The 11,580-nt window shown below is 42.4% G+C and overlaps 1 protein-coding gene across 4 annotated transcripts in view; it reads right to left on the reverse strand.

The window, feature by feature from the left end:
• The window catches only part of LOC102270910 (KRAB domain-containing protein 5-like), an 83,879-nt gene extending 72,724 nt beyond the window's left edge, over positions 1 to 11,155 (reverse strand). For 2 of the 4 annotated variants that reach the window (XM_070387088.1, XM_070387091.1), the window contains exons 1-4: positions 11,076 to 11,129; positions 10,126 to 10,205; positions 2,984 to 3,110; positions 2,391 to 2,484 (exon numbers count right to left, since the gene is read on the reverse strand). In XM_070387088.1, the coding sequence (XP_070243189.1) occupies positions 2,391 to 2,484; positions 2,984 to 3,110; positions 10,126 to 10,140 (236 nt within the window). In that variant the 5' untranslated portion in view covers positions 10,141 to 10,205; positions 11,076 to 11,129. Of the gene's footprint in view, positions 1 to 652; positions 1,354 to 2,390; positions 2,485 to 2,983; positions 3,111 to 10,125; positions 10,338 to 11,075 lie in introns of those variants that run through there. The other 2 variants (XM_070387092.1, XM_070387089.1) reach the window with 2 other exon arrangements.
• Positions 11,156 to 11,580: the final 425 nt, after the last annotated feature.

The raw sequence follows: 11,580 nt of genomic DNA on the forward strand, positions 1-11,580 counted from the left end.
GACAACGGACTGATTGCAAATGGGGAAAGGAGTACGTCAAGGCTGTATATTGTCAGCCTGCTTATTTAATTTATATGCACAGTACATCATGTGACATACCGGGTTGGATGAAGCACAAATTGGAATCAAGATTTCAGGGAGAAATATCCATAATCTCAGATATACAGATGACACCACCCTTATAGCAGAAAGTGAAGAGGAATTGAGGAGTCTCTTCATGAAACTGAAAGAGGGTGAAAAAGGTGGCTTCAAACTCAACCTTCAAAAAACGAAGATCACGGCACAGGTCAGATCATTTCATCGCAATCGTGGGAGAAACAGTGGAAACAGTGAGAGACTTTATTTTTGGGGTTCCTAAATCATTGTAGATGGTGACTACAGCCATGAAAGTAAAAGACCCTTCCTCCTTGGAAGAAAAGCTATGACCAACCTAGGCAGCATATTAAAAAGCAGAAACATTACTTTGCTGACAAAGGTCCATCTAGTCAAAGCCATGGTTTTTCCAGTAGTCATGTATGGATGTGAGAGCTGGACCATGAAGAAAGCTGAGCACCAAAGAATTGATGCTTTTGAACTGTGGTGTTGGAGAAGACTCTTGAGAGTCCCTTGGACTACAAGAAGACCACACCACTCCATCCTAAAGGAAATCAGTCCTGAATATTCATTGGAAGGACATGGTGAAGCTGAAGCTCCGATACTCTGGCCACCTGATGTGAAGAACTGACCCACTGAGAAAGACCCTGATGCTAGCAAAGATTGAAGATGACAGGAGAAGGGAACGACAGACGATGAGATGGTTGGATGTATCTCGGACTTGATGGACATGAGTTTGAGCAGGCTCTGGGAGTTGGTGATGGACAGGGAAGCCTGGCCTGCTGCAGATCATGATCGCAGACTCAGAATCGACTAAGCCACGGAACTGAACTGGTATGTATAATTGATTCTCCTTGCTGTATAAGAGTACAAAATTGGAAAACAGCTATATTCCAGTTAGAACTTTAAAAAAAGACTTTTTATATAATTTAAAAATTGCCATAGTTTGAATCAACCATTAACAATATAGTGGAAAATGTGCTAAGATTTTATGCCAATTTATTTTAAAATTCTATGACGTAACAGAATAACATTATTTTAGCATGTTAGAATTGGGGCAAATCCACTAAAGATATTTAATATGAGATCATATAAGGAAAAGAGAAACTTTGAAGTCAACTTGAGATGTGCATTCTTTCATTGTCACGAGGTTTGGCTTTCTGCAGTGAAAAATTACTTGAATTTGAAATGTATTTAGAAGTTCCTATGTGTCGCTCCAAAATTTATTTTTCTGGGCTCCAACATCACTGCTGATGGTGACTGCAGCCATGAAATTAAAAGATGCTTACTCCTTGGAAGGAAAGTTATGACCAACCTAGATAGCATATTCAAAAGCAGAGATATTACTTTGCCAACAAAGGTTCGTCTAGTTAAGGCTATGGTTTCTCCTGTGGTTATGTATGGATATGAGAGTTGGACTGTAAAAAAGGCTGAGTGCCGAAGAATTGATGCTTTTGAACTGTGGTGTTGGAGAAGACTGTTGAGAGTCCCTTGGACTGTAACGAGATCCAACCAGTCCATTCTGAGGAGATCAGCCCTGGGATTTCTTTGGAAGGAATGATGCTAAAGCTGAAACTCCACTACTTTGGCCACCTCATTGGAAGAGTTGACTCATTGGAAAAGACTCTGATGCTGGGAGGGATTGGGGGCAGGAGGGGAAGGGGACGACAGAGGATGAGATGGCTGGATGGAATTACTGATGCGATGGACCTGAGTCTGAGTGAACTCCAGGAATTGGTGATGGACAGGGAGGCCTGGCATGCTGCGATTCATGGAGTTGCAAAGGGTTGGACACGACTGAGTGACTGATCTGATCGGATCTGATCTGATGTGTTGCTCCCAGTGGATAGGAAATTATAAACCAGAGAACAAAAACCCATCCCCAGTATCGCTAGAAGTTTGGCAGTTTGTCTACCAATCCACACACATTTCTGTCTAGAGGTAGAAGGAAACTTTAAAAGGACTGTCATGCAGTTACTCAGAAATGGGCAGAGTTTTTCTAGGGCCCCCAAGAAATCGAAGAACAATGAATGAATGCAGTTTGTCACAAGCCAAGAGGAGACTTTTAGTTCACACTGTGATGGAGAAAAGTAATCACTGGAGATAAATTCATGAATGATTTAAGAGACAGAATGGGGCAGGTGATACATTTCTATGATAGTAGCAGACACAAACCCAGGTTTCTGAAAACCATTTCCATTGAAGCAAATCTTCCAAAACCATGTGATGAAGGATGAGTTCCTCCCTGCTCCTTGGACCTCTCATCTGAGTCATCATCTCCAACCATTCATACCTACCTGGGTAAATGGCTGTTGTCCCCATTCTCCTTATATTCCTGGGATCCTTCTAATTGCTCCAGAAAGGTGACCAGGTCCAGCTTAGAGACAAGCCCTATTTATCAGAGAAAGGAATATTTGTGTTGTTAGAGATTCATCAGTATCGAATCCAATATGTATTCAGGTGAGATGAGAACACATTTTGTTCTAGAAAACGATTTCCTTAAATACTTTATTCAAAGCAGCTATACAATACTAACACACACCTAACAATCAGATCCTGAGATTCTGGTCAAGTAGTACTAAGGCAAAAGTAAGTAGTGTCAATGTGAAATTAAGAGAGGGTACAACTATTTAATACCACAGAACTTACACAATTACCACTAACCTAGAAGGAAGGAGGCAGAGTACATCAAGGAAGAAAAACGTCACCAGCATAACGATTCATCATGAATCATCCCCTTCTTTCTAAACTCACAAATACCCATTTTTGCCCTAGAAAGCAGAGATCTGAAACTACTGTGGGAAGCAGAACATTTCAGAAGACATTCTTGACATGACGGAACTAAAACCCAGTGGGTAGATAAGGGATTCTGGAAGGCAGTTATCCTCACCCAAGGAGGCCAGGTTCCCATAGTTCTCTAACATCACGTCCCTGTACAATTCCCGCTGACTGAGGTCCAGGCATTCCCACTCCTCTTGAGTGAAGTCTATGGCCACATCCTGGAACGTCAGCCATCCCTGAAATACAAAGTACAGATGCCAATAGGCCATGGGAAGTCTTCCAATGTGATCCAAGATGAAAATGGCAAGTTCAGAGTCCTGGTCGTGATTTAGTGGCTTGGCTGGTATTACAAAATATATTTTTTACACAGTACTCCTTTCTACCCAATTTCTAATGTGAACAAAAGAGGATGAGTTATGATCCACAAGCCATTAGAGAAACTACTCTCATCTGAAAGAGCAATTATAAAATAATCAGGGCAGCATGAGCATATTTATTCTTCAGTGTTCTACTCGTGTGACATAGTATAAATTGTTTATCAAAGAAACAGGAATTTTTTTTTTTTTAATGTATTCTGAACCAAGAGTTCTGAAGTGGGGCCAAAGTGCCACATTTTTAGCAAGGTTATTTGAGTTAGTAATGTTGAAAATTCTGCTCGATGAATGAGGATTTTGAACCCCAATGAAACAGAATACTAAGGTAAGAATTCATACTTAAGTTGGAACTTTGTTTTACAGACTTCAACAGGTCTAATAAGATAGTAACCTTTCTTGTGGTCTGGGGTCGTGTTGGAAAAGAATTTCCAGACTTGAGACAAAATGAGAGGGAAGTAAAGTTTATTAGAATGGGGGATGCTGTTAGAAGAGCAGGCCAGCTCAAATGAGAACGGATGTTGAACAGGGGTCCTTAGTCCACTCATAGCCAGGGTACAAGGAGTGGGATAGGGGTCTTGCAGATCATTTGCTGAATGGATGAGGCACCTATACTGGGTGGGAGAAGAGTAAGAAAAACACTTTCTCCTTATGGGGTAGGAGGGGAGACCGTTTATACTGCTGAGGAGGACCTGAAATCCATCAACAGTTACAACATGGGGGAGAGAAAGATGCTAAGGGTCTTGTTTTTTTCATTCCTGCATTCCAAGACCCTCCTTGGTTTTATCTGCTCTTTAGTCCCTGGGTCACCACATATCTCCCTCTTTATTTTTAGGGCCAATTCTTTGGCCCTTGTTGATACCCTGCTCATGTCTAACTATCTACCCATTTCCCTTCTCACACATTTGGGAATCCAGTTTCAAGGAAAAGGGGGCAAAGACCACTCTGGCTTCTTCAGGCTGAACAGAGGCGCCATGGGGCTCTGGGTTCCCTTTGCCTACTCTGTCACGGAGCATTTATGGAGGGAGATGAGAGTCCATGGAATGATAAGGTGACTTGTTTCAGCATTGTCTAGGTGTTGGTCAGGGAATATTCTTGCAGGACCACTTGGAAACTTGTGCTATTTTAGAAGAAACAAACTGTACAAGAAAGTTAAAGGTACATGGGCCAAAGATGAAGAGAAGTACAAAAGCTGCTCAGGGGCTAGCCAGGAAAACCAGGACTGGACATTGGTTCGTGACGTTAGTGTTTCTCTAGGTACGAGAAGAAGCCAGAATTGGGGCTCATAAAATCTTTACCTGAAAACATCTCACTCTTGGAAGGCCAGTTCTGGGTTTTTCCCAGAGCAGAGTGGCTTATTTCTGATCTCTACTCTGAACTCCTTTTGCAGGGTGTTGAAAATCAGGAGCTTACAGTAATCATGATGTCATCTTTGTAGAGACAGCTGGCAGAGTCCAGTCAGCAGGGTCCCTTCATAGCCACATATTTGACCATGCTCTGGGGGCATTTCTTGGCCATTGTGTCCTGCAGCACTGGGAAGGCTGATTCCCAGGTCTAGGGAAGGATCCATTGATAGGCCACTCAATGTGCTGTTTCTAGAGCAGGCCTTGTGAGTAGCAAAATCTCTGGACCATACCTGTCTTACAGCCACTTGGTCCAGGAAAATATTCCCTTTTTTTCTTCTTCCCATATCTAGAGTTACATTATTACAATCATTGATAGCATGTGGAGCTGCATATCAGCATTTTATCACAGGCTCAGCCACACATTGAGTAACATAAGAATCAATCTTCTGAAACAAGCGACATAGAAAATAATATAGCTATAGCTAGCAATTATTAGTCAGGACTAAGTAAGAAAAATGATAAGTCAACCTAGAGCAGTATATTCAAAGGTCATCTGACTTCATTTGTTAAATGACTATAGCCAGATCTTAATCTCCTGGTTGTACATCATGGAGCATCTAATCTTTATCTGAAGATTGCTTGAGATTGTGAAGAAACTGACCTTTATCCTTGATGGTTTTGAAACTTGTTGTGTTGGAAATGATCTTGAATTCCCTTTCTTTTAGAAATATAACCAGTATTCTGAAGGAGATCAGCCCTGGGATTTCTTTTAGAAATATATGATAATGAATGAAGCTGAAACTCAGTACTTTGGGCACCTCATGTAAAGAGTTGAGTCACTGGAAAAGACTCTGATCCTGGGAGGGATTAGGGGCAACAAAGAAGTGAACTTAGGATGAGATGGCTGGAAGGCATTTTTTTCTTTATGGATATTAGTCTGAGTCAAATAACTATGAGGTTTGTCATGGACAGGGAGGCCAGGCAGCCAGTTTAGATTCATAATCCTCAGTCACAAAGAGTCAGACAGCCTGAGACTTTGATTTGACTGAAGTAAGTTCAAAGTTTTTAATTTCATTTAGGAGCAGACTATAGTCCAGGTCATCTTTACTTGCATCAAGAATGACTAACCAGATGGTAATCTTTGGTTGTATATCAGAATGAGCATCTTTCTTTATCCAAGATTAAGATTAGCTTTAGAAACAAACTTAGAGTATCCTTTTTAATAACTGAATTAAATCTTTTAGAAATATAACATAAGGAACTATCTCAGAAGTGAATCTTAGTGAACACTGACTTTAATTAACAAAACTAGAAACTTACTTTAGCAATGAAAAAAAGTTAATATTCAGTTAAACATAATTTTTTCATTATGAGGGCATTAACCCTGTAGCCAGGGAAGGCTTTAACCCATCAAATAAAAATGAGGTTTGTCAGGGAGCCCAGAAAAGCCAGGCAGCCATGTTGGATTTCCCATAGCCCTGACTCTTTGATTTACAGCTATTGTTCACCCATTTTTAATTCCCTGATTGACAAGCAGACCATGGCCATGTTTTAAGGACATCAGGATGGCAAAAGTCTAAGCACGAGGGGTTATTTTTGTAGAAGAATGAGCTTTGTCTACATGTACCATAATCTTAAGGAATGCCTATTCACTTTACCAAAGTAACAAAAGATTTTAAAAATGAATATAAATCACTTAAAGGGAAAGAAATTCATAATCTCTTATTGAAAGCTACATTCTAAGAAAACTTTGTTCTATTAACATAGAGATTCAACTAAATTCCAGTCTGGTACAAGCTTACCAGATAGCAAACAAGACTTGTTTATTGGTTAACCTTAGAAAAATCTTTTCCATAAATCATGAAGTCACAGTATTCTTACAAAGGCATCAGAGTGAAACCATAGAAGGCATGTTTAAATCTGATTAAACTGCAGTTGACAGTGTACCTGGTCATTGCTGTGACTTGTACCACGTTCACAGGATAAGTAGAATTATAGTTGACCACATTTAATTAGGGCATATCAGATCTATGGTGACTTCCCTGGTGGCCCAGCAGCTAAGACTCTGAACTCCCAAGGCAGGGGACCCAGGTTCGAACCCTGGTTGGGCAACTAGATCCTGCATGTTGCAACTAAGATCTGGCGTGGCCAAATAAATAAATATTTGGGCTTCCCTGGTGGCTCAGACGGTAAAGCGTCTGCCTGCAATGAGGGAGACCTGGGTTCGATTCCTGGGTCGGGAAGGCCGCCTGGGGAAGGAAACGGCAATCCACTCTACCACTCTTGCCTGGAAACTCCCATGGACCGAGGAGCCCATAGGCTACACCCCATGGGGTCGCAAAGAGTCGGACAGGAGTGGGCGACTTCACTTCACAGATCTATATGAACTCACGTAATTTTAAGATACCTATATTAGTAACATCCACCATACAGCATAATCTGAGAGATTTATCACCCCTTCAACCGCACTTCCCATGTAATTTAACATGTCCAATGAACCCAGGTAGTTTAATAGTTCCCTGGGATGTCTCAGGGGCCCTCTGAAGCATTCCAAAGTCAGCTAGAAGTCAAGTTATTTAGGAAGTTTTGTGGACAAATTTCAAAAGGGGTTATAACACTCAGTCAGATACAATCATATAGATCACTGGGACACAATATATTCACTTAGCCAAAGTAACGAAGATTTCAAAGGTAAACAGAACAGATCCCTTCAGAGGTAAAGAAACTTAAAATCCAGTATCAAAGGCAGCTCAACATCTCAAGAAAACTTGTATTTATGCACAAAACTCTTCCCTTGGGGTCCACTTTCCATAAAATATTCTTATCACTTTCTGTACCCATGACTTTGTTCTCCCATCCTGAAACAGCCACCTGTAAGTCAGACCTACTTCCTTTTCCCTTCATAAAATGTAATTTCATCCCTCATACCTTCTTTAGTGAAAATACACATCCTACTTTCCTTAAGCAACCAAGAACTTAAGCATTCTATAGATTGGTGAACATAAATACCAGTGATAATTTTTATAAAAAAATTTCTAGAGACCATCTCAGGATGGCATCAAGCATTATTCATGAATAGTCCAAAATCTCTACTTTCTCTGTAAAAGGAAGTTAGTCCTCAGTAATGAATGTTTCAGAATCTTATTTTATTTGGAAATGACCTAGCTAGTCAATAAACTTCCATCAGTTAGTGTAGCACAGCCCCAGAAATTCAGGTTACCAAAATCTAGAGAATGTTTTAGACAGACATTTCTAAAATATAATTATTCTTAAAAGAGTGTCTCTGAAAACTCCTATCTCTTTTACATTTTCTTTGAGGTTTTTTTTTTTTTTCTTTCCTAGAGGTACTTTGCTGCTGAGTCACTTCAGTCCTGTCCGACTCTGTGCGACCCCATAGAAGGCAGTCCACCAGGCTCCCCCATCCCTGGGATTCTCCAGGCAAGAACAGTGGAGCGGGTTGCCATTTCTTTCTCCAATGCAGGAAAGTGAAAAGTGAAAGTGAAGGCGCTTAGTCGTGTCTAACTCTTAGCGACCCCATGGACTGCAGCCTATCCAGGTTCCTCCATCCATGGGATTTTCCAGGCAAGTATACTGGAGTGCGGTGCCACTGCCTTCTCCGAGAGGTACTTTGCTGGTTGACAAACTTGTAACAGATATAAAAATATAAAAATATTTAACTTATAATAAGCCTAGGCACAATGAAAATACTCTGCCTAATGACTCTTAGACATATCTATATTAGATTAGCAAACAAACATTAATACTGGATATTTAATATTGAATATTTCCCAGTTCACGAGAATATGAAATTCATTTAGTTTAATTTCCCTTGTAGTTAGAATTGTCTGATTTGTAAATGTTTACTTTCCTTTTGGCCAATGGGCAATTAAATTAGAACTCATTTACAACTTCAGCATTTAAAAAAAAAAAAAGTGCATACTGAGATATACATAAATCCAGACAATAGACAGAGATCTCAGAGTTTCCTGCTTGAGATTTAAAAGGTCACTTTGACCCTCTTTGTTTGTTTCTTTGGGTTGAAGTTCTGATTTGCCCAAGGCTGAGTCAGGTCTAAGGCAAAGTGGACAGTGTATTTCAAAGACACGGAAAGGCCTAACTTCAAGCTTTGCTCTAGGCAGGACTTTTAACAAGCTAGTTGTTTTTAAATGCAAATGCAAAAACAGCCAGTTTTGCAGTTTCCAAGGGAAAGAAAATTTCATTTTAACCAGTTTTCTCCAGAGTCTAAAGAATATCAGGGCCATCCTGTGTCAAAAAGTCATCTTTCCTTTCTGTAGTCCTAGTTTTATAGCTAAAATATAGACCAACTAATGCTCAAATTGACTCTGATCTTTCAGCTGATAAAAATTTTGGACTGCCCCTCTGGTGGAAAGTGATGTCTTTGTCCCATCAGAAGAATCTGAAGGGTTAAGGGAATTTGCAGGAGTGGGAGAAGCTTGGTCCTTCCCAGGCCTGAGAAACAGGAGTAGTCAGAAGGGAATTTTTTAGGATGTTCAGGAGTGGGGGAAGCTTGGTTCCCTCTCCACCTGAGAGATCAGCTTCCTTAGAAGGGGATTCTTCAGAATGTTAGGACAGTTTTTGATCCTTCAGGCTTTTGAATATAGAAGAAAGAGCTGGACCAAAGGGAACCTCAGAATGCTTTCCTAGAGATCCTGTGGATATGAAAGGCCAAGTAGGGGTCATCTAGGAAATCTGATGGAGAGACACAGAGAGGGACAGGAGACAGGGAGGCAATAGAACGGAAGGAAATTTGGAGTCTTTCCCATCTTTTGGCAAAACCTAGTGTGCCACTCAGAGGCCATTTCTGGGGGTCCCCCATTTGTATTGGAGCCAGGCCTTTTGGAGGGTCAAAATTTTCCAGTTTCTGACAATGTAGCCAAGGGTTGAGTGTGAGAGAGCCTCCTGGGATATAACAGAAACCACTCTTAGCCTACCTACCATAGAATGGGAGTACTGAGAGTCACTGGCTGACAGAAAGGCGTCCCTTTTTCCCCAGTGGTCTCTCCGAGTGACTGATGGCACAGAATGGCCGAGTGACCCAACAGTCGTGTGCCACAGTGAGAGGTGACCGCTGAGAACCCTGAAGCTAAGTCATCACGTGACACGGGCAGAGATAGACAGAGATTCCCTGCAGCAACCAGGTGACTCACCATTTGGTGATTCCCTGAAACCTGGAAGGCACTCTTGGGATGGCTCAGAGGCAACACCCAGGCTGGGACAGTGGTCTCTGTTTTGCTTCAACCACTATGTGCCTGACATGGAGGACGGAAGTTGTCTTGTCCCAATAAAAACTCAGGACTTCAAAGCTTGAGTGAGCTTCTTTGGCTGGCAATACTGTTTTCTGTCACACTGATATGCCAGGAGGGCAATGGGTCCCTTGGGATGATCATTATGGGTAAGTTCAAACAAACCCGTTCAGAAGTTAAGAAGCTTATCAAGTCTTAGAAGCTTATCAAGTCCAAAGAAGCAGCATTTCAGAAAAGAGAGACAGAACAAACACGGACTGTGCCTCTTACCTTGGAACGAGTCATTTCTGACTCCTTGCTTTCCTCTTCCTCTGGGATTCCTTCTCAGGTAACATCAGTCTTGGGAACCCCTGAATGTTGAAAATAGGCTGTTCAATACTTAGAAAAACGCACCGAGCTCCCTGTAACACAGCTCCACACAAAGGGAGGATCTCAACAGGCACAAAACACAATCCTCTACGGCCACGGACACAGCAGGGATTCTGGAACACAGAATCAAACGAGGTGTTTTTAGTTTTATTCTTTTCTTCAGAACTCGCGGCCCTTCCTGTGAAAACCACACGTTCTAGGCTGACCCTCCCCTTCAAACCTTAAGCGAGACCCTGACCAAACTCCATACAGAGTTGGAGTGGATCAGGGACCTAGGGGTTGGGCAATGCAGGACTTTAAGCAGCGGTCTCTACAAGTTAGAAGGCAGAACTGCCAGAGAAGGACATGGACTCTGCTGCTAAGTCACTTCAGTCGTGTCCGACTGTGTGTGACCCCATAGACGGCAGCCCACCAGGCTCTCCCGACCCTGGGATTCTCCAGGCAAGAACACTGGAGTGGGTTGCCATTTCCTTCTCCAATGCAGGAAAGTGAAAAGTAAAAGTAAAGTCGCTCAGTCATGTCTGACTCTTAGGGACCCCATGGACTGCAGCCCACCAGGCTCCTCCATCCATGGGATTTTCCAGGCAAGAGTACTGGAGTGGGGTGCCATTGCCTTCACCGACATGGACTCTAGAACGGTATTAACAGGAAGCGGACGTGAGCCCCAGGGACCCAGCAGCTAAGCTAACCGATTTCAGAACTTCTCACGGCTATGCGAGGACACACTGGAGATGGGAAAATGGGGACGGTAGTTTGAACGTCCACAGAAACCCCGGAAACCCACGTGTGAAGGACAGCAGGCTGTGGGACTAGGAAATCCGGATTTTAAACAAACAAACAAAAAAACTCACCAGACCTCTCTGTCGCTCATTTAAACTCAATTCCGGGTCTGCAGGATACTGCGCACGCGCGGGCGGAACATCCAGTACAGAGTAAGGTGAGTGCGCTACGCCGCGGCCAACGAGAGGCGACGTTGGGACGAGGCCGGAAGCGCAGGTACGTAGGGGCGGGGCCAGTGGGGACGGAGCCTTGCCTCCCCTCACCGCCGCCCCTGTGAGTTTTGGGTCTGTTGGTCCATCCGTTCGGCTGTGCTTCCTTTCTCTGCCTTTTGATGCCTTTAAATCTCTTCGATTTTCTCTGGAGCAGAGCTGCTTCCTGCCTATTCTAAGTTAGTGTTTCACACAACTTAAGGCAAAAGAGAAGAATTTTGAGAGCTGCCTCTATGGGAAGCCGAGATGTTTTCAACAAGTTGAAAAACGAGGAAAATTCAAAAGCCCTTTGTGTAAGTGTGTGAAGATGGGTGTCTCCTCAGTGACGAAAAGTAGAATGTAATCACTCAGATGATCCATTGGGAGG

Source organism: Bos mutus, chromosome 18, assembly GCF_027580195.1.
Source record: "Bos mutus isolate GX-2022 chromosome 18, NWIPB_WYAK_1.1, whole genome shotgun sequence".
In the NCBI taxonomy this organism is placed as follows: domain Eukaryota; kingdom Metazoa; phylum Chordata; class Mammalia; order Artiodactyla; family Bovidae; genus Bos; species Bos mutus.